This window comes from Oncorhynchus gorbuscha, linkage group LG02, assembly GCF_021184085.1.
Source record: "Oncorhynchus gorbuscha isolate QuinsamMale2020 ecotype Even-year linkage group LG02, OgorEven_v1.0, whole genome shotgun sequence".
Taxonomy (NCBI): Eukaryota; Metazoa; Chordata; class Actinopteri; order Salmoniformes; family Salmonidae; genus Oncorhynchus; species Oncorhynchus gorbuscha.
The window spans coordinates 72,274,032-72,297,484 of record NC_060174.1 but is presented as its reverse complement, the minus strand read 5'-3'; the positions used below and the strand labels follow the sequence as shown (position 1 = coordinate 72,297,484).

The 23,453-nt window shown below is 44.8% G+C and overlaps 1 protein-coding gene across 2 annotated transcripts in view; it reads right to left on the bottom strand.

Annotated features, from left to right (window-relative positions):
• LOC124008834 (oligophrenin-1-like) overlaps positions 1 to 23,453 on the bottom strand; it is a 36,306-nt gene that overhangs the window by 5,139 nt on the left and 7,714 nt on the right. Inside the window, exons 5-22 of one of the 2 annotated variants that reach the window (XM_046320421.1) lie at positions 19,090 to 19,191; positions 18,755 to 18,865; positions 17,645 to 17,749; positions 17,326 to 17,455; positions 17,121 to 17,221; positions 16,804 to 16,895; positions 15,986 to 16,064; positions 15,693 to 15,726; positions 15,480 to 15,542; positions 14,475 to 14,549; positions 13,838 to 13,922; positions 13,017 to 13,075; positions 11,839 to 11,944; positions 11,254 to 11,413; positions 10,601 to 10,751; positions 8,719 to 9,048; positions 8,345 to 8,495; positions 4,459 to 4,509 (exon numbers count right to left, since the gene is read on the bottom strand). In XM_046320421.1, the coding sequence (XP_046176377.1) occupies positions 4,459 to 4,509; positions 8,345 to 8,495; positions 8,719 to 9,048; positions 10,601 to 10,751; positions 11,254 to 11,413; positions 11,839 to 11,944; positions 13,017 to 13,075; positions 13,838 to 13,922; positions 14,475 to 14,549; positions 15,480 to 15,542; positions 15,693 to 15,726; positions 15,986 to 16,064; positions 16,804 to 16,895; positions 17,121 to 17,221; positions 17,326 to 17,455; positions 17,645 to 17,749; positions 18,755 to 18,865; positions 19,090 to 19,191 (1,985 nt within the window). Of the gene's footprint in view, positions 1 to 4,458; positions 4,510 to 8,344; positions 8,496 to 8,718; positions 9,049 to 10,600; positions 10,752 to 11,253; positions 11,414 to 11,838; positions 11,945 to 13,016; positions 13,076 to 13,837; positions 13,923 to 14,474; positions 14,550 to 15,479; positions 15,543 to 15,692; positions 15,727 to 15,985; positions 16,065 to 16,803; positions 17,222 to 17,325; positions 17,456 to 17,644; positions 17,750 to 18,754; positions 18,866 to 19,089; positions 19,192 to 23,453 lie in introns of both variants that reach the window. The other variant, XM_046320413.1, reaches the window with a different exon arrangement.

Here is a 23,453-nt window from a genome sequence, read left to right as displayed (position 1 = left end):
TTACTTAGGAAATGTGCACACTTTGGAGAGGTGTGTGGCCATTTGGAGACATCAGTTAGTACTCTCACTCAAATCCTTGTAATTATTGTGTCTTATGCTGTATGAATTTTCCATGAATATTCTTATCATGTTACTGAATGTATCAAAAATATTTTCAGATTTCGTTATAAACAAATATGTCAACATACAGTAAATCTAAAATGCACATTAAATCAACAGTGTAATGTTTGGATTCAGCTTTGTGTCAGGTGAACTGTTGTGTCCTCACATTTGGTCTGATAATTCCCCCATAATCTCCAGTGTTCCCTTTCAATTGCTACCATATTCTTCTGTTCGAAACATTTACATTTATCCCTATCTGAATAGGCCAATTCCCATGAGTCTAAAGGGTTAAGGGAAGGTTAGGCTATGCATTTCGCTACACCCGCAATAACTGCTAAATATGTGTATTTGACCAATAAAATGTGATTTGATGCTTGGTTTTGTATCAAAATAAACAAAATGGGCAGAAAACAATTGTTATGTTTCCCTATATTGTATCACTCCATTATATTGGTATCACTCCACGGTGGAGGGATACATCCAAGTAAGGATTTACGCCCGTGTACACCTGTGTCACGGCTGGGGTCCACCCCTATATATAGACCCCATGGCCGCGACACACGTTCTCTTTCATTTTCTCGATGGACGTCTGTACGGTTTGAGGTACAAACTTTCTGAAGTTCGCTTGGTAAGTCACTGGTAAGTGTGTAATATCTTGCGTAGAAGTATACTCACTGGCTGTTTACAGCCTGGAGCATGTGGCCTGGCCACATGGCCAGCCCCTCTTCTTGAGTGCTCCCCTCTTCTTCAGTGCTCCACTCACTGCGTGCGGTTGATCTGCATCTTCCGCCTGTGGTTTGTCGTGCTTGTGCTTCGTTAGTGTTACACTATGATTCTGTGTGCATCTATTAATATATTGGTGGCTCTTGCTGCCACAAACTGGATGTACCTTACACAAATTTGCAGGCTGGCTTGTTTTGTGTGTGTTGTGAATTGCTTGAACATGCTGTCCCCACGCTATAGGCGTGGGCTCTCTGCTAATTCCCCTACATGTGTTCTCTGCTAATTCCCCTACAGGTTTTTTTTGTTCTTTCTCTTGTTCTTTCTCTGCAGAATGTAAGAGTATGGTGGTGGGCTGCGACTACGTTGAGACATTAACTTTGGAGTTCCTTAACGGAGTTACTCAATCATACGGTGCTGTTTTTTGTTTTCTGCTTAGATATGAAACATTCTAGGTTAAATCGCAGTTGGCGTAAAACAAAAACAAAAAAAAACAAATCAACTCCATTACCTGGTTGCTGTTCTTTTTTTATTCTTCCTGTTTTTCCCACAGGGGCCTTCCCCTGGGTTTGCAGAGGTACTGGATAATTTATCCCTCTCCGGGTTCCTATTCCTCCGGGCGGGTCACAACATAAGCTCTCCCAGGGCGTCGGACCCCTGCCTCTACCCTTGGCACCCTGTAATTTCACCAAGTGCATGGGCACTGTCCTGGCACTTCTCACGTCCCGAGGATTGTTGATCCTCAATTACCTGGACAATTGGCTGATTGTGCACCGACCAGGACCCAGGTCCTGTCAGACAGAGACGTGCTCCTGACACACATCGGTGGGCTGGGCATTACTGTAAATGACAAGAGTCGTCTGAAACCCACCAGAGTGTGGCCTTCATTGGCATGGAAATGGACTCGGTCCTCATGAGAGCATGCCTGCCCACCAGAAGGGTTCAGGCAATCTTATCTGGCCTCGACTACTTTCGGCAGGGGTGGGTGGGATCCACCCTAACCTGCCAATGCCTGTGGACTTGCTGACGGCGGCCTCGTTGTTGATTCCCCTGGGCCTGCTCCATCTCCGGCCTCTTCAATGGTGGTTCAACTTCCACGAGCTGCACCCAAAGCGCCACAGTCTCCACCAGCTTTGGGTGACCACACAGTGCCTCAGGGCATTGTTGAGGTGGCGCTGTCACTCCTTTCTCTCAGGTGGGGTAGAGATGCTGAGGATGTGCTGCCGTGAGCTGGTCAGCACAGACGCCTCCCAGATCAGCTGGGGGTGTGACCAAGGGCAGGTCGGCCAGTGGCTGTTGGCTAATCCCTTGGACTCATCAATACACTACAGCTCCGAGCTATACTGCTGGCCCTGCAGTCTTACCTTCCACATCTGAAGGGAAGACCTGTCCTGGTGAGAATGGACAACACCACAGTGGAGGCTTACATCAACCATCAGGGTGGACTGAGGTCCCACCGCCTCCATATTATGGCACGGGAGCTCCTTCTCTAGGCTCAGGGATGTCTAGCGTCTCTACACGCAGTGCACATACTATGCATCCTAAATGTGGCAGCGGCTTTGCTCTCGAAGGAGGGGCCGCCAACTTGGGACTGGAGCCTACATCCCCAGCTGGTGCAGCACCTGTGGGACAAGTTCGGAAGGGTGCAGGTGGACCCGTTTGCCTCCCTGGACAATGTACACTGCCCCATGTGGTACTCCATGTCGGAGCCACCAGGGCCTCTGGGCTCGGATGCTCTGGCTCACGATTTGCCAGAGCTGGAGCTTACGCATTCCCCCCTTTTCCCCTGATCCAGGCTGTGCTGGACAGGACCAGGATGGCAGAGCATTGTCTGCTGCTGGTGGCCCCATACTGGCCCAGACGACACTGGTTCAACCTTCTCCTGTCCCTGTCGTCTGGGACACCTTGGCAACTTCCCCTGAGACCTGATGTCTCAGGTCGGGTGAACTCTGTGGAATCCGGGGCCGCACCGCCTCAGTCTGTGGGCTTGGCCACTGAACGGCACCAATGGTCCATGTTAGGACTACAGGAGGGTGTAATGAACACCATGCAGAGTGCAAGGGCACTGGTTACAACCATGGCATACCAGTTGCGCTGGTGGTTGTTCTGCTCTTGGTGCACTAGTATTGAGGTTGTGCCCTAGTCATGCGGGGTGCAGTATGTCCTCCAATACCTGCAGTCTTGCTTGGATGAGGGCTTGGCAGCCTCTACACAGAGGGTATTTGGCCGCTATATCTGCCTGCCATGCGGGTGGATGGGCAGGCCAGTGGGGCGCCATCCCTTGGTCTCCTGGTTTATGAAGGGGGTTTGTCGCCTGGGTCCAGCTCGGACCAGCTCAATGGCAAGCTGGGATCTGGATGTGGTCTTGGCAGCTTGGCAAAGCCGCCTTTCGAACAGTTGGAGACTCCCTGAAACACCTCTCTATGAAGGTGGTTTTCTTGGTAGTGATTACTTCCATGAAGAGGGTGGGTGAGCTCCATGCTCTTTCAGTAAGTTCTGAGTGCTACAGGATGGACCCTGGGGGGAGGAGTATATCCCTTCATTCCTCCCGGCCAGCTGGGCACCTTTGCTAGGTACTATCGGGTAAATGTGGCACCTCCCTCTTGCGGTTGGTTCAGTAGTCCTGGGCGGCACCTCCCCTTCCGGGGACTGTGCCCGGACCTACCCCTTCAACATTGACGGCCCCTGCGTCTTGGTCCCGCGCTGGGACTGTTCCGCTGGTTGGCCAGGTCTCTCTTGCACCAACTAATCTGGTACGGGTATACCAATATATTGGAGTGATCCAATATAGTGAAACATAACAAAGGTTACGTATGTAACCACGGTTATGTGAGCTACACGGATCACTCCAATCCTCTATGGAGCTAGAGGCGCCTCAAAAATGATGTTGAGAACGTGTGTCGCGGCCATGGGGTCTATATATAGGGGCGGAACCCGGTTGTGATAGGTGTACATGGGAGTAAATCAGTAAATCCTCACCTCGGATGAAAATTGTAAATTTTGTGCTTGTTTTTAAGGACACACCTCAAATATTGCCAACACTTCCACCTCAGCGCAAGCGAGCTGATGTTAGACTGGTAATTTGCTGAACCTGGCATAAGGGGTGGAAAATGCCAGTGTGTTTGACACTTGCGCCTCCTTAGCGGCAGGCGAAAATAGAGCCTAATCATAAGCTCAATCACTTGTTAAAGCTTGTTCGTGGGAAAGACATATAGGTCTGTGGCAGTTAAAGTTGGGTGCTTATCACTTTAGTCATACAAGCATGGACATAGTTGTATGGCCAAGTATGGATAATTTTCAACATTAATTTGAGATCATTCAAGACAACCTCTCAGCTCCTCTTTAATTATAAACGGCCAAACAAGCGGAGACCAGGGACAGTGACTACTTCATTTTTAAGAGCAAGTTACTTTCAATAGTTCATCTTTAAAGTGAACTCACTGATTTATTTCTCAGCCATCAGCATGAAGCATTATGTTTAAACAACTTAGCTTGGCAGCATGTTGAGGCCTTGCCAACCATGGCAGTAGCCACTGCCATCTCATCATGTAACATGCATATCTGGCTGATTTACTCGACATAAGGATTTCATGGGGCAAAGGAGCATGTAGAGATTGAGTTGATTTTCAAACCTACCTTCCAAATTGCCTTGAAGCATTCTCAAAAAACTTGGCTTTGGAAGCAACACTGAAAAAAAAGAGTAAGAGAAAGACAGATTAATCCCAGATGATCCCTGAGACACGTTAGGCTTACAGCATACCAAACACTGCTGGAGTACAATGACAAACGTTACGGGCAACATTTTCAGCCCTGGCAATGTGAAAATGACATGTAACTTAGAATAGGATGTTACACAACCACTGTAGTATTTGGAATAGACAGGAGGTCACCTATAATACAAAAGGAGTTTGGAATAATACAGCTTGTGACCTCATTGCCTACATCTGTGGAGCACACTGTTCACTTGAGATCCACATGAATGATTACCACAATCACATTGACATTGTAAACGAGAGCTTTTGAGATGCATTACAGTGAGTATTATTAGTAACACAGTTTTCCTTTTGTGCATTTTAGCTGTATTTAGTGGGCAGAAAATATCTCCCTAAATCTATTATGGCATTGCACGGCATACCCCTTGTAAAACAACAGGGGCAGGCATGAACGGAGTACAAGGGTCAATGGTGAGTAGGTTATTTTGTTGCTACAATGTGATATCAAATAGGACACTGAAGCTGAAATCATAGCGGGGGATTTCTGAAAAGACTAGTGAATAATAAGAAAATACACTGACTAAGACTTCATGTACACCTTTCCAGAAACAAGTCTCTCTACGTTGCCGCTTGCTATAGACCACCCTCTGCCCCCAGCTGTGCCCTGGACACCATATGTGAATTGATTGCCCCCCCATCCATCTTCAGAGCTCATGCTGCTAGGTGACCTAAACGGGGACATGCTTAACACCACAGTCATCCTACAAGCTAAGCTTGATGCGCTCAATCTCACACAAATTATCGACGAACCCACCAGGTACAACACCAAATCCGTAAATACGGGCACCCTCATAGATATCCTAACCAACTTGCCCTCCAAATACACCTCTGCCATTTTCAAACAAGATCTCAGCGATCACTGCCTCATTGCCTGCATCCGTAATGGGTCTGAGGTCAAATGACCACCCATCATCACTGTTAAACGCTCCCTAAAACACTTCAGCGTGCAGGCCTTTCTAATCGTTCTGGCCCGGGTATCCTGGAAGGATATTGACCTCATCCCATCAGTAGAGGATGCCTGGTTATTCTTTAAAAATGCCTTCCTCACCATCTTAAATAAGCATGCCCCATTCAAAACATTTAGAACCATGAACAGATATAGCCCTTGGTTCTCTCCAGATCTAACTGCCATTGACCAGCACAACAACATCCTGTGGCGTTCTGCATTAGCATTGAATAGCCCCTGTGATATGCAACTTTTCAGGGAAGTTAGGAACCAATATACACAGGCAGTTAGGAAAGCTAGGGCTAGCTTTTTCAAGCATAAATTTGAATCCTGTAGCACTAACTCAAAAAAGTTCTGGCACACTGTAAAGTCGATGGAGAATAAAAACACCTCCTCCCAGCTGCCCACTGCACTGAGGCTAGGAAACAATGTCACCACCGATAAATCCACTATAATTGAGAATTTCAATAAGCATTTCTCTACGGCTGGCCATGCTTTCCTCCTGGCTAACCCTACACCGATCAACAGCCCACCAATCCCCACAGAAACTCGCCCAAGCCTCCCCCATTTCTACTTCTCCCAAATCCGTTCAGCTGATGTTCTGAAAGAGCTGCAAAATCTGGACCCCTACAAATCGGCCGGGCTACACAATCTGGACCCTCTCTTTCTAAAATGATCTGCCGAAATTGTTGCAATCCTTATTACTTGCCTGTTCAACCTCTCTTTCGTATCGTCTGAGATTCCCATAGATTGGGAAGATGCCGCCGTCATTCCCCTCTTCAAAGGGGGAGACACTCTAGACCCTAACTGCTACAGACCTATATCTATCCTACCCTGCCTTTCTAAGTTAACAAACAGATTACCGACCATTTCGAATACCACTATACCTTCGCTATGCAATCTCGTTTCAGAGCTGGTCATGGGTGCACCTCAGCCACGCTCAAGGGCCTAAACGATATCACAACCGCCATCAATAAGAGACATTACTGTGCAGCCGTATTCATCGACCTGGCCAAGTTTTTCGACTCTGTCAATCACCACATTCTTATCGGCAGACTCAACAGCCTTGTTTTCTCAAATGATTGCCTCGCTTGGTACACCAACTACTTCTCTGATAGAGTTCAGTGTGTCAAATCGGAGGGCCTGTTGTCCGGACCTCTTGCAGTCTCTATGGGGGTGCCACAGGGTTCAATTCTCGGGCTGACTCTCTTCTCTGTATACATCAATGATGTTGCTCTTGCTGCTGGTGATTATCTGAACAACCTCTATGCAGATGACACCGTTCTGTATACCTCTTCTTTGGACACTGTTAACAAACCTCCAGACGAGCTTCAATGCCATACAACTCTCCTTCCGTGGCCTTCAACTGCTCTTAAATGCAAGTAAAACTAAATGTATACTCTTCAACCGATCGCTGCCCACACCTGCCCGCCCGCCCGTCCAGCATCACTACTCTGGACGGTTCTGACTTAGAATATGTGGACAACTACAAATATCTAGGTGTCTGGTTACTGTAAACTCTCCTTCCAGACTAACATTAAGCATATCCAAACCAAAATTAAATCTAGAATCGGCTTCCTATTTCGCAACAAAGCATCCTTCACTCATGCTGCCAAACATACCCTCGTAAAACTGACCATCCTACCAATCCTCGACTTCGGCGATGTTATTTACAAAATAGCCTCCAACACGCTACTCAACAAATTGGATGCAGTCGGTCACACTGCCATCCGTTTTGTCACCAAAGACCCATATAATACCCACCACTGCGACCTGTACTCTCATTGGCTGGCCCTCGCTTCATACTCGTCGCCAAACCCACTGGTCACCAGGTCATCTACAAGTCTCGCCTTATCTCAGCTCACTGGTCACCATAGCAGCAACCACCCGTAGCACATGCTCCAGGTATATCTCACTGGTCACCCACAAAGCCAATTCTTACTTTGGCCACCTTTCCTTCCAGTTCTCTGCTGCCAATGACTGGAACGAACTGCAAAAATCACTGAAGCTAGAGACTTATATCTCCCTCACTAGCTTTAAGCACCAGCTGTCAGAGCAGCTCACAGATCACTGCACCTGTACATAGCCCATCTGTAAATAGCCCATTCAACTACCTCATCCCCATACAGTATTTATTTATTTATCTTGCTCCTTTGCACCCCAGTATCTCTGCTTGCACATTCATCTTCTGCACATCTACCATTCCAGTGTTTAATTGCTATATTGTAATTACTTCGTCACCATGACCTATTTAGTGCCTTTACCTCCCTTATCCTACCTCATTTGCACATAGTGTATATATACTTTTCTACTGTGTTATTGACTGTATGTTTGTTTATTCCATGTGTAACTCCGTGTTGTTGTATGTGTCGAACTGCTTTGCTTTATCATGGCCAGGTCGCAGTTGCAAATGAGAACTTGTTCTCAACTATCCTACCTGGTTAAATAAAGGTGAAATAAAATTTTAATTTAAAAAAAAAAACTCTTCACTATATAATGCTTTCCAACTCAACTCTGAAACAGAATAACAAATGTTTGGAGAGGAGTAAACCAGACAGACTATGTTGGCAACAAATGCAGTCAATGGAATCGGTATGGTGTGGAGGGTTCATTAGGAAAAGCGGATACAACTTCATGTGATATTTCAATTTTACAGGAGAAACATTTAACAAGGGACTTACAAGGACTGGAAGAAGACCAAAAGGAAACCCATAGCTAACATTTTGTGATTGTTCTCTTGATTACAATTTGAATCAGTCTGGATGGAGTGTCTGGGTCTGGCTGAGTTCTAAGATCTACTTACTACGACGCTGGGGTGTCCTCGCTGGGGGCTGCAGTGGGGCTCTTGTGGGGTGCAGGGTATCGGCTAGGGGGGTCAGGGGGTCTGGTTGGAGGTCTGCAGATGGCTGGCTTCTCAGCTAGAGACCTCGTTTTTATCATGCCATCACTTTTTGCTGCAATGCAAGGAAGGAAAATCTTGTTGTAAAATGTAGATTCAAAATGAAAAAAGCTAACAATGTTTGAAAAGCCACTTTCCAATTTCTCTTCTCATTGCACATGATATGGCATCAATATCACAGACCAGCTAGGCACTGTGGTTAAGCCGCCTATAAAAGTCTAGAATTCATAGTGTGTTTGTGTTGTGAGATGATATAGTAGGCTAGATTGTTCTGCTACCTTCTCTGATGACTGCAACACTTCGAGGAGGTGGTCTCCTACATTGGAAGGACTGCGCTCGGTTCACAGTGACTCCTGTCTCACCATTGACTGTTGCTGCTGTATCTGGCCTCTGACCTCCGTCTTGTAGCTTAGCGACCAGTTTGGCAACGTCAGAGTCTGAGTGTCTGTCCTGTCGGGTGGATGGCTTGGGCAGGAGGGCCTGCCTTTGAGTGTCCCTGTGGAGCCGTAGAGGGGCGGTGATGGGTTTGGTCCTTTGGAGAGGTGTGGGGCTCGTTGGGGTGTCCCCGCCAAAATCCACCCCCTCTGGTCTGCTGCCATTCTGCTCATCTATGTGACAAACAGTTTCAAAACATAGTTAAAATCGAAATACAAACAAAGTGCAACACATTTTCAGCATAGGCAGATTACTGGACCACCTTCTTGTGGTGGGTTTATTGGTTAAAGAACATGCAGGTAATTCCCCACATAGTCATAGTGCAGAGGTTGCTGCTTTAGAACTGACTTTGAACTTGATATGATCATTACTTCTCCTGAGCTCCTACCGATCACATGTAGCATACTACTATACATGTGGTATGTGTGATTTAACCATGTTTAACTATTACAAACAACTGAACCACACAAACTAAGATATATTATTTTAATTAGTACTTTCATTCATTCATGCATTCTGAGTACTATGAAAGCAATGTCTAATGTGGGCATTTGGGCAGATTTATTAAATAATGGAGAAAAAAACAAAGCCTTTTGTGGATTAATATAGTCTGTGATCCAGAGAAGAATTATGTTTTTAGGAAAGAAGATTGCGTATAACAATTATCTATTCATCTCGGAGATTAAAAAGTAAACAGACAACTTCGGTGTACTCTTTGTCTCATCTAGAGTCATGCTGTTGGCCAGGTTTCCAGTGGTACATGCAGTATTCAAATTCTGCGATGGATTCAGACAGGTGGTAGTTACTTGTCATGCAAAGTGGAGCTGGTTATTTGGTAACTCCACGCAGGAACTCAGAGAATAGCAATAAATAAAATACCACACAATGAGGGGAGGACACGTAGCAAGTGCTCCACATCTATCCATACCACAGTAAATGAAAGAACTGACTCACACAGAGACATTTAACGCAAAGTTACAAGAGGTATAAATTACATGATTTAGCCTGAAGCAAAAACTTCCATTCAGTGAGCACAAGACCTCCATCTACCTCTCTAAGTGCAGTTAACAAATAAAATGTATGGTTAAGCTTGGCTTAGGAAGAGGTCGGAGTGAGCCAACATCTAGATATGACATTAATTTTTTGAATGTTTATTGGTTCCAATTCAACAAAATTGGTTTAAACTTGATAAAATAACTCACACTTTTCCCTCAAAGGGCATGCAATTAATGTAAAGATCAAACATTTAGAAATAAAAGTACATGCTGTATTCTGGCTCCCGAGTGGCGCAGCGATCTAAGGCACAGCATCTCAGTACTAGAGGCGTCACTACATACCCTGGTTCGATTCCAGGTTGTAACACAACCAGCCGTGATTGGGAGTAACATAAGGCGGCGCACAATTGGCCCAGCGTTGTCCAGGTTAGGCCGTCATTGTAAATAAGATTTTGTTCTTAACTGGCTTGCCTAGTTAAATAAAGGTTATATATATTTTTTTATCATTCTATGCTAGCAATTCACAAGTACTTAGGATTCACACACCAGTAATACTGTATCCAGAATAAACATCAGCCACCTACTGTATAAATCACCTTACTCATACCAACTGAACACTGTCATAATCTAAATATAATCTGCATTCGCAGGACAAGGGATGGTAATGATAATAATGGTTATGGTGATGATGAGGATGATCATGATGATTAAACCAGAAGCAAATAATTACTCTCAGTGTTCTGGAGCTGGCCACAATTAACTGCTAGGCAGATGCGGAGCGGACGCTTGGCGATGGTGATTGGTTGCCGTTTCCTTGGGGTGATCCTTGGAGGAGGCATCGGTGGAGCTGCGGAACTCTCATCTGGTGCGCTGCAGAAGATCTGTAATCACACCAGCTCATCTAAAAGGACTTACATTTAATATACATTACATTATACTTGAGAATACACATTTAATAGTATCTAGATCAGTGGGTCCTAAACTGTGAATCTTGTGCATTCTACTAATACACCTTTCAAGAGTAAGTTGAATGACCGACTCAGGCTTTCAACATATTCTTGAAAGTTGTAATAGTAGAATACACAAGGTGCAATTTCGAAAATGGGTAGTACATCAGCAGTTTTCCTCTTGTCACGTCAGGCAATGCAGACCTTTGAAAGCCATTTATAACTTGTCAGAAATGTCCAGATCAAGTAGCACATGTCAGCTGACGTCCCCCCCCCCCCCCCCCCCCGCGAGAGAAAAAGTTTTTTGAGATTCACTGATCGATAATGTGCCATGGCCTACTTGAATGTTTATGATGCCACAGTGCATAAAATAACCATCACATGACTCTGGACCTCTTTGCAAGGGAGGAGCGGTAAATTAATCTTTCAAATTCACCTTGGTATAGTCCTCAATGAGAATCTCAACAACAATGTTCTGGAACTTTATATCCAACATGGCTGCCACAGTCTCCTCCTTTGCCCTCATCAGGGTGGGGCCAAAGATCACACCCATGTTGGAGGGAGTCATCAGGTTGTCCCCACTGTTACCGCAGACACTGTCAATAGCAATCCAGACAAGTTCGTAAACAAAATGACTCTCTAAAGACATGTCCAATAGGAACAAACATCTCTCAAATAGTGAACAACTTAATGCCAGTTAATGTCAATTTATAATTGCGCAACTATCATAAATGAATGAACAGGATAGTGATTATATTGGAGGACTGGACAGGTATTTCCCAATTTAAAAGTACATTACATTTGCACTCTACATAGATACAAGTTTCTAGGTCCGATACAGTAATCATCTGAACAGATGCAAGTTAACCCCTTCACTGGGCCCACGGGCAACACAACAGATATGCAATTACACCACAATAAAAGGCCTAAATAAGAATAACCCTTGTGACTGCATCAGTTAGGAGGCAAGGCACAGAGGCTGCGGCACAACAGCGGCACATCATATCAGGTTAGCTCTTACTTGACCAGGTGTTGGATCAGTAGGCTTAGCATTTCTCGATTCTTCCCTGGGAGTTTGTACGTCAGGCAGTGGATTGCACCCAGTCGATCATCTAGATTATCCGATTCTAAGTGACGAGAAATACTTTTTACATGCTCAATCATTTATATATTATCCTCAACTGAGACTGACCTAAACATCACTGCTTTTCGGGCATTTATCTGTTGCCGATTTTACACAATCCATTATGTATATATGGGGTGTTAATTAAACATGCATAGACATTGTGCATGAGCAAATAAATCAGGAAAGCCTAATCCCAGCCAAAACATTTCAGGGGTCCAGCTCCACACAGCTGCATTGTGGTGTAATGTGAAACGAGGACCTCGTTCAATTGAACAATAGGTCTCCTGGGGCATGGGAGCTTGTCTCAGTTGAGAGGATTAGAGCTGGTGTACAACATACCATTACAATGATTTTACCATTTAATTATGGCATTTTAAAATACAAAATATGGAGTTTCACACACCCACTATGACACTGTGGATCCGGTCAGTGGAGAAATGGAACAGAATAGAAAGCAGGGGACTAGAATCCCCCTGCGGGAGAACTGAATAAGCTATCTGGAGGTTGGACCTTCTAATTGATTGGAAAGACCTAATAAAAGAAAATGCCTTTTTTCTTTGTTATTGCTTATGTGAGGAACACACAGATGTGTGCGTGTGTACTTTTTTTCTTCCTTTTTATAGCTGTAACCCAGCCTGTAGAACTTGAGAATGAACTCACTCTGATGGAGAACAAATGCACAAGGAATTAACTCCACAGAGAGCATTTGGCAAACACACGACAAGATGTGGACGTAAACAACCTGTTGCTCAGCTCCCAAAGCCAACCGTAAAAATGTAATGACTTGTACAATACAAAATGTACAGTAAGTGTCAGACAAAATGTGTCCTACAAAAACATAGCCTCGCATGAGAAGGAAACGTATGTTTTATGTGCAATGAGACTATGCTAAAGATCTATAAATCTGACGTCTGTTATGATAACAGAATTCCATCAGTTTAGGGGACTGGTGCAGTTTCTATTTAAATGTGTAAGCCATATGCAAATCAGATCATATTTTATCTTGAAGTGGGTTTCAGTAATTGTTTCCCCAATGTTGTTTTTAAGTCAGTAAGTGTGAAAACACATCTTACTTGCTGCTAAGATGAGGTCCCTGTTGAGACCATAGGTCATCAGAGGCTCTGCTAGACTCCTGTGGATGAACACACGCGATCAGGTAAACAAGTACAGTACAAATACTATAACACTTACATCATACCCTAAAACACCCTTTTTAACCACTGCTACTCGTGTGTTACTCATGCACTTTCAGCATCAACAAGTGCTACTCATTCTGAATGAATGAGAGTTCACTGGCACATTTCTCTTTATCAACATTTTTTTTCCTGATCTGAAATGAGATTTATCAGTGCAGTGTTAAGGCATGAGAGACTAAAGGCCTTGAGTAAGCTCCTTCAAACAGCTGCCTGGCCTCTTCCAAGTGTGGCAAGAAGACATGTGAGTAAATCATCATGATGGGTATTGGGGGAGGATAAAAACCTGGCCTTGAAGCCAAGAGGCCTTGTCACTGAGTACTTCAAACAGCAAACAATTATTCTAGGCTCATGGAGCAGAGAAAAACCTCTCATCCTCAGCCAGCATAGATTATTAGAAAGTATCTCTAATCATTACACATAACTAACTTGAAACATACTATTTTCATATTAAACATATACAGAATATACAGTCTGGAAATGCCATAGAACTGCAAAATGTTCATACCATACTGTGCATACTGTACACTTCACGCAATACAGAGCCGTATATATAATTTTATATGGCTCTGATGTAGAAGCTGAGTGCTAATGGGCTTCAGACAAAGGCTGGTGTAACACAATTCTATTGAACTTGTTGTTCCAGAGCAGCTGGCTCTTGCGTGTCACCTGCTGGATGATTTAAGAGGATGGGAACACACCTGAGATAAAACTTCATGGCACTGGTTATGGTTTTTATGTCCCAGTCACTGCTGTGGAAATCCACATCCCCTGGGCATTTCTGGTCTACAGGGAGAGGAGGGAACCGATTAAAAATAAACATGCAGAAATGGTAAAAATAAATATATAAAAAATATATATAAATAACTGGCAAGTTATCCACAGTAGTTTCAGCCAGTTGAAATATCTCTTGAGTCTAGAGTGAATTAAACTACTTTATTAAAATAGTTGATTTTTCTCAGATTATTTATTTATATGCAACCATTTATTTTATTCCTTCATTCAAAAAGGCAAAATATAACATTTCAATGTTTCCACAACATCATTATAGAGGGCTGCAAACATGGATAAAATATTATAAATTAAGCCTTTGCAATGGCACATCATAAATATCGAATCAATTAATTGTCATCCGCCTTAGGGGATAAATTAGGAATAAAACAATATTTACTTAGTGCTTTTTAATATTGTTTCAAATCCTGTTGTGTGTGCCATTGAAACAGGGAAATTTAACAGCTTAACAATTTTATTCTGCTTCAAAACAGCCCTTCTGTTTCTATGCATTCCTCAATTCCAACTCAATAGAGGGCACAGATGTTGACTGAGTAATTTCCTCACCAAAAAATACATTTAAAAGCTTCTGGACTTGGATGTTGCTGCCAACAGTTCTGTAGACTCCTTCTTGTGTGAGTCCTGTAAAAGAGAGCAGGAGATGGAGAGAGTGGATGGGGTTGAGGTAAAAGGAAACTAAAGGGGGAGTTTCCTCCAGAGAAATTCCAAGCAGTGGAAATGTACAGGCTGTTCCTCAGTGCAGGCCTGTCTGAACTGGAGTGAAAATGGGAACGTAGCAGACACCGCCTTGACAACGCTAGCCTACGTCCCAACCTCTTTCAAATGAATGATTTGCTTCACTGCTCCAGTGGACGGCTGGAGTTTATGTTATTATATGATCCCTGCATATCTTACCGGTTGTGAAAGATACAGGGAGCATATCATAGTGCTGGTGTCTCACCAAACTCAGAATTAACAAACGGAGTGTATTTTTACTAAATTAAAGTAGAGTATAGAAGAGTGAATTAGGGAGGGCTGAAGTGAGAAGGCCCATGGAATCTATAAAGAATTTAAGCTGCTTGAGAAATAAAAACAGTGGAACGTGAGGTGCCCACACTATTAAAAGTGTTCTGATGCCACATGTGAATAGACTCCCTCTGGAATAATAACTTTGTTGCCTGCCTGCAAGCATGATTAAGCTATGCATAGTACTGGTGCATTATTAATAGTTCCATTGATGTAAACAAAGTAAAACAGCTCATTTAGTACGGACTGAAGTACTCTACTGTAAGGAAGATTATTATGTTGAGCTACATGCCAAAGTTATGCTCTCCTGGCTGGACGTCACATTGGAGCCAGTGTGTTTTTATTTAGTACTGGCCTTTGGTGAGAAGGTTCATTCAGGACAGCAGTGAGGCTTCAGCAGATCTCGTTCCAAACACAACTCATCTCTGCCCTCTAAAGGGCAATGAGGCAAACTGACTAGACTATGACAAAACTGGCATGAAATCTGATCCGCGACATACAAAGCGAAAACACATGGTGGGTACTGGAACTTTCTGGTAACTTTACCTTTAGTTTCAACAAAGTTGATGCATTTTCTCACAAACTTGAATCCAACTTCATTCAATTCCACTGTGGAAGGCAAGTAACATTTTATAGATTTGACAAGCAGTGGCACTACATACAAATGTGTGTGTAAGGATGTATGAGACAAATACATTTTAATTCATTGTATTATACTGCAGAAAAATACAAAAAATGAACACTGGTAATGGTACATACTTTCAGCTTGCTTGTGAATTGGGGAATGATAAATCTGGAATGAAAGGAACATGTAAGACCAAAAAAAAAAATATATGTGAAGCTTTCTGTGGCAATCATAAATTATCTGTATGATGCTGAATATATGCTATTATTATAAAGAGATGCTGCTTTTATAATCATATTATTGTTTATCAAAACCAAAGTAAACAGCAAGATGAGGACTATAAACACAATGCCTTCACAGTACAGAATAACTTTTGGACCAGGGGGGTTGTATGGACCCTCCAGTAGGAGGCAGCAAAGAAACTCACAGGCTCTTTTCCATACATGGCCTCCATCCACAACTTCCTGTTGGCCTCCGAAACTGCCTGGAGTGTGACAGGTGTGTTTCTATGGATATAGGAACAAGTGTTACAGTCAGGGCATATATTGCATTTATTTGTCAACAGTTTTGTTACATGAGACCCTTTGTCCAAATAAAAATGAACTTAAATCTACATATAACTGCCAAAAAGAGGAAACACTTGAGTATGAGGGATAGAAAGTATATTGAATGCAGGTAGTTTCCACCACCATCAACAAAAACACAACACGATGGATTTTCTCATGTAAGAACGGTGTCGCATCCCTCCAATAGAGTTCCAGACACTTGTAGAATCTATGCCAAGGCGCAGTGAAGCTGCTTTGGCGGCTCGTGGTGGCCTAACACCTTATTAAGACTCTTTGTTGGCGTTTCCTTTTGGTAGTTACCTGTATTTGTCTGCCCTGATTGATCAACATTTTATGAACTTGTGTCTGACATCCCTCTGTCTGATATGAAATGTCAGTGTATGGCTTGTGTCCCTCTGCTGTGCATATTGTACAGAATGTTTTCCTTGTATACATATGAGTTCATGGTGTTCCCTTCCTCTGAAATCACTGAGTTTGCCATCTGCTTCCAGCAGGATATAGAGAAGCCTGCTGCCAACTGATTGTTTGGGCTAGAATCCACTCTGTACCCACACACTCAGTGTCCTTGTAGACCACCTGTTCACCTCACTGCTCAAACTTGTTTATCCCAAAAGGCATGTATCATCTTATACAAAGTCTACCTCATCTCGAAGTCTGAAAGTGGAGCATTTGTACTAACCTCTCGCAAGTTTCAATATCAAAGCAGAAGCGCTTGTCTATGGACTCTGTCTTTCTACGGAAGCAGGATTTAAGCTTCAGCTCTGTGGGGCCCTGGAAGAAACCATGAGTGTGTAGGTAAAAGGTGGGGGAGAGAGGACTCGAGAGAATCTCTACATTAAAGCTTTGGAGAAAGTTAATAAAATAGTAAAAACACAAGTAATATATGAGCTCATGTGCCTTTAAATCATTCCATTGAGTCTGATCAAATATCAGAGATGTGACAGATAGTTGTTCCAAGTGTCTTATACAGATTATACGACCCATTTTATGACCTACCAGTTTGGTTGCAGGCTTTGGTTCAGCAGGGACCATGACAAACAGCTTGCTGTCTTTGTGATACTTACAGTAGTACTTCACCCATGACACACCCAAGGCCCCTGAGAGAGTAGGGTGTTAGTTTATCATGTCAGGTCAGGGCTCATTGAATACAACATGTTGAGAGGAATGTAGCAGGTTTACAAACTGTAGCATGCATACTTACACTTCTCCTGAGAGTACAAGTAGCCCTCAATGACTGGTTGGCTGTGCATTTTACCAATCTGGGTTGGATGCTTCATTCTCTTCATCAGCTCCTCCATCTCCTCACGAGTGCTCTCAAAGTGGTTCCGCGTCTGCAGACCACATCACAACACACTCAGACTCACGGTCATGTTCCATGGTTATTGAGAAGCCCTATGACAGCTTCTTGGAGTCCTAACGAGACCCATCACCATTACTATATCTCTCGCCTCCGGGTTTAGGCATCATCGTTATTGAGTCTCATTTAACTAATGTTGTCATTACCATCGGTAGCTACTCACATTCTGCAAGCTGAGCTGCAGCTCTTGCTTATAGGGCATGAAGTCCTGAGTCATCTCCACCGTCAGGTTGTTGAGTGTCAGGATACTGTGAAGAAATGCCAGCACCTGTTCATTGAAAACAACACAACATACAACTGATTATTAGTATATTGATAATTATTCAAAAATGGTCCTGTCACTATATTCTTATAATAGGCACATTCATTTTATAATACTTTTACAAAAAGAATTATACCCCTTTTTCTCCCCAATTTCGTGGTATCCAATTGTTAGTAGCTACTACTGTCTCATCGCTACAACTCCCGTACGGGCTCAGGAGAGACGAAGGTTGAAAGTTATGCGTCCTCCGATACACAACCCAACCAAGCCGCACTGCTTCTTAACACAGTGCGCATCCAACCCGGAAGCCAGCCGTGCACCTGGCAACCTTGGTTAGTGTGCACTGCGCCCGGCCCACCACAGGAGTCGTTGGTGCGCAATGAGACCCTCCCTAACCCGGACGACGCAAGGCCAATTGTGCGTCGCCCCACGGACTTCCCGGTCGCGGCCGGTTACAACAGAGCCTGGGCGCGAACCCAGAGTCTCAGTACAGCGCCCTTAACCACTGCGCCACCTGGGAGGCCCTGCATTTTATAATAATTAATGAAGTGTAAGAGGTTCACCTCCGTACTACAGTAGCCTTGCGTACCAGACTTCTAGACTCTCATAGCTGTTCAAAGGCTGTTCTTAACACTCACTCATACCGTACTCTAACACTGACCTATTGCTAATCTAGAATTGGGTTCAAATGAGAAATCAAAATCGATGAGATTGTGAGTAATTCTTTCCTAGTGTGCCATGTTAGACTTGAAGGGCTCAATGTGCAATGGTGTTCAGAGTTAATTATGGTTGTTCAGGATGTGTGCCACTGATCCACTGTGGCCGTAGCATATAACAGGTTTCACAGGCAGCATCTGTAGCTGTGTGTGTGTGTGTGTGTGTGTGTGTGTGTGTGTGTGTGTGTGTGTGTGTGTGTGTGTGTGTGTGTGTGTGTGTGTGTGGATATCCATGCAGCAACACAGGGAGGTGTAAACAGGAAGTGTGGACGACAGAGAGGAAGAAAACACTCACAGGCTCCACCACATCAAACTTCTTCCTGTCCTGCACCTGCTGGATCTGGTACACATATTCCACTGACGACTCATAGAAGTTCCGCCTCTCTTTGTCCAGCAGCTCATCAGCCTTTGGAGGGATGAAATGGTGATTACAAAAGCAGCTTGTTTCCGAATAGTCTTAATATTTGTTGTTATTGGCTAAATTTTAAGCCGGTGAGCTTGAGCCAGTCGAGTTATCCAATTAGGGAGCATTAGAATAAAATATTCACATTTTACAAACAAAACTTTTAATCCCTTCAGAGTTCCATTAAACTCTTTACAGGAAGTCTCTGTTGAGGGATTTCCACCAACCTCCTGCAGCTGAGTTTCCTTCTTCTTAGCAGACAAATTCAGATGTTTATCTAACTGAGAGTAATATTTTTCACTCTCTTTCTCAAACTTCTTCCTTCTTTCCTAAAAGACAGATAGAAGTTTATTCAATAAATGACACAATAATTGAACAAAACTTTAGAAATGTTTTTCAGTGTGAGACTTCATGTGTCAACAAGAGTAATAGCAAGATCATAATGTCATAATCGTAACAGTTTGTACATGCACATGTTGCTCCACACAGCCATATGTGGCCTTGATCAGTTGAGATCATTGTTTCCCAAACCTCTCCCGGGGGAATACAAAACAGTCCACAGTGTTGTTCTCGCCCTGCACTCAACCCTCACACACCTGATTCAACTAATCAAGGGGCTCTATTTTTGTCTGGCACTAAGGTGGTGCAAGTGTCAAAACACAAGTTAGCTGGCAATTATAGCATTTAAAAACTGGCACTCTGGCATTTTCCAACCCTTGCGCCAGTATCAGCCCGCTTGCACTGAGGTGAGAGGAGTGGCAATATTTGAGGTGTGTCCTTAAAAGACTAGCGCAAAAGTGACAATTTAATTCAGTATAAATAGGGAGATTTGACTCGTTAAAGCATTTCGTTATTATCCATGACGCATAGTGCCCAAACGCTCATGGAACAACAGAAATGTGCTCTTTGTGCCCGTGTACATTTATTTCATTTTACCTCTATTTAACTAGGCAAGTCAGTTAATTCTTATTTACAATGATGGCCTAGGAACAGTGGGTTAACTGCCTGTTCAGGGGCAGAACGACAGATTTGTACCTTGTCAGCTCGGGGGTTTGAACTTGCAACCTTCCGGTTACTAGTCCAACGCACTAACCACTAGGCTTGGTTTTTAATCTAATGAAAATAACTTAGATGTTATTTTCTGGGCGACTTTAACCTCCCCATGTCTACCTTTGACTCATTCCTCTCTGCCTCCTTCTTTCCACTCCTCTCCTCTTTTGACCTCACCCTCTCACCCTCCCCCCCTACTCACAAGGCAGGCAATACGCTCGACCTCATCTTTACTAGATGCTGTTCTTCCACTAACCTCATTGCAACTCCCCTCCAAGTCTCCGACCACTACCTTGTATCCTTTTCCCTCTCGCTCTCATCCAACACCTCCCACACTGCCCCTACTCGGATGGTATCGCGCCGTCCCAACCTTCGCTCTCTCTCCCCCGCTACTCTCTCCTCTTCCATCCTATCATCTCTTCCCTCCGCTCAAACCTTCTCCAACCTATCTCCTGATTCTGCCTCCTCAACCCTCCTCTCCTCCCTCTCTGCATCCTTTGACTCTCTATGTCCCCTATCCTCCAGGCCGGCTCGGTCCTCCCCTCCCGCTCCGTGGCTCAATGACTCATTGCGAGCTCACAGAACAGGGCTCCGGGCAGCCGAGCGGAAATGGAGGAAAACTCGCCTCCCTGCGGACCTGGCATCCTTTCACTCCCTCCTCTCTACATTTTCCTCCTCTGTCTCTGCTGCTAAAGCCACTTTCTACCACGCTAAATTCCAAGCATCTGCCTCTAACCCTAGGAAGCTCTTTGCCACCTTCTCCTCCCTCCTGAATCCTCCCCCCTCCTCCCCTCTCTGCAGACGACTTCGTCAACCATTTTGAAAAGAAGGTCGACGACATCCGATCCTCGTTTGCTAAGTCAAACGACACCGCTGGTTCTGCTCACACTGCCCTACCCTGTGCTCTGACCTCTTTCTCCCCTCTCTCTCCAGATGAAATCTCGCGTCTTGTGACGGCCGGCCGCCCAACAACCTGCCCGCTTGACCCTATCCCCTCCCCTCTTCTCCAGACCATTTCCGGAGTCCTCCTCCCTTACCTCACCTCGCTCATCAACTCATCACTGACCGCTGGCTACGTCCCTTCCGTCTTCAAGAGAGCGAGAGTTGCACCCCTTCTGAAAAAACCTACACTCGGATCCCTCCGATGTCAACAATTACAGACCAGTATCCCTTCTTTCTTTTCTCTCCAAAACTCTTGAACGTGCCGTCCTTGGCCAGCTCTCCCGCTATCTCTCTCTGAATGACCTTCTTGATCCAAATCAGTCAGGTTTCAAGACTAGTCATTCAACTGAGACTGCTCTCCTCTGTATCACGGAGGCGCTCCGCACTGCTAAAGCTAACTCTCTCTCCTCTGCTCTCATCCTTCTAGATCTATCGGCTGCCTTCGATACTGTGAACCATCAGATCCTCCTCTCCACCCTCTCCGAGTTGGGCATCTCCGGCGCGGCTCACGCTTGGATTGCGTCCTACCTGACAGGTCGCTCCTACCAGGTGGCGTGGCGAGAATCTGTCTCCTCACCACGCGCTCTCACCACTGGTGTCCCCCAGGGCTCTGTTCTAGGCCCTCTCCTATTCTCGCTATACACCAAGTCACTTGGCTGTGTCATAACCTCACATGGTCTCTCCTATCATTGCTATGCAGACGACACACAACTAATCTTCTCCTTTCCCCCTTCTGACGACCAGGTGGCGAATCGCATCTCTGCATGTCTGGCAGACATATCAGTGTGGATGACGGATCACCACCTCAAGCTGAACCTCGGCAAGACGGAGCTGCTCTTCCTCCCGGGGAAGGACTGCCCGTTCCATGATCTCGCCATCACGGTTGACAACTCCATTGTGTCCTCCTCCCAGAGCGCTAAGAACCTTGGTGTGATCCTGGACAACACCCTGTCGTTCTCAACCAACATCAAGGCGGTGGCCCGTTCCTGTAGGTTCATGCTCTACAACATCCGCAGAGTACGACCCTGCCTCACACAGGAAGCGGCGCAGGTCCTAATCCAGGCACTTGTCATCTCCCGTCTGGATTACTGCAACTCGCTGTTGGCTGGGCTCCCTGCCTGTGCCATTAAACCCCTTCAACTCATCCAGAACGCCGCAGCCCGTCTGGTGTTCAACCTTCCCAAGTTCTCTCACGTCACCCCGCTCCTCCGTTCTCTCCACTGGCTTCCAGTTGAAGCTCGCATCCGCTACAAGACCATGGTGCTTGCCTACGGAGCTGTGAGGGGAACGGCACCTCAGTACCTCCAGGCTCTGATCAGGCCCTACACCCAAACAAGGGCACTGCGTTCATCCACCTCTGGCCTGCTCGCCTCCCTACCACTGAGGAAGTACAGCTCCCGCTCAGCCCAGTCAAAACTGTTCGCTGCTCTGGCCCCCCCAATGGTGGAACAAACTCCCTCACGACGCCAGGACAGCGGAGTCAATCACCACCTTCCGGAGACACCTGAAACCCCACCTCTTTAAGGAATACCTAGGATAGGATAAGTATTCCCTCTTCCCCCCCCCCCCCTTTAAGATTTAGATGCACTATTGTAAAGTGACTGTTCCACTGGATGTCATAAGGTGAATGCACCAATTTGTAAGTCGCTCTGGATAAGAGCGTCTGCTAAATGACTTAAATGTAAATGTAATGTAAATGTCTAAATACAGCACGTGTGTCACCGTCTCAGCTCTCATTCCATGATAGGCATATGTACATGTAGCCTACGTGAGGCGCGTTCACACTGCACCTTAGCCCAGGGCTAAGGGAGATTTTAGCCTGGTGCTGAGCGAGTGTTCACACTAGCACATTCTAAAGTAGGCAAGCACCAACCTTAGCCCAGGGATAGCTGGCCCTGCTCCTGAGCAAGGTTAGAGCTGACTTTTCAGGGCTATCCCAAGAAACATGGTTCCAAAATAGCCCGTGTGAAATGGGCTCAAGAACAACGCATGTAATTTTCTGGGTAACAATTAAGTACTTTATTGTAATAGAGTTCTGTTAAAATGGGCAAAACTAGCTTTTTAGCAATGAAAAAAAAACTTTTCTCAAGAAAGCATTTAGCTAGGACTGTCTCTGGGACCCATCTGAATGGGGAAGGGAAAAATGAAAACTAGCTGTTATTGGCAGAGAGGTTTGGAACTCTTTGCTGCTATTGGTCTATTGGCCAATTTACAGGATGGTCATATCACCATGGACAGCCAAAATGCCATACCCATGCAAGCCTGCTGGTTAGAAGGTCCTGTGTAGATTGTGTTTCCAAACAGCAACTATTAGGCAATAACACTGATCAAATTGATCAAAGGAAAAAAATGCATTTTGACTGCATTGGGCCTTTAATAAACGGATGAGGACACAAATATTCCGTGCCCCTAGATTAATTGGAGTTGATGACAATTGAAAGGCAGTCAATAACATACACAACTTGAGACAACCACATGCAGTATTAATCCTTGGAACAAGTTGATTGGCCAGTGAATGGTCAAGCCCTCGTCCCACAACTCCCACCTACAACTTATATATTAATCAAAACCCAGCCTTTTCGCGGCACCGTCACCTATT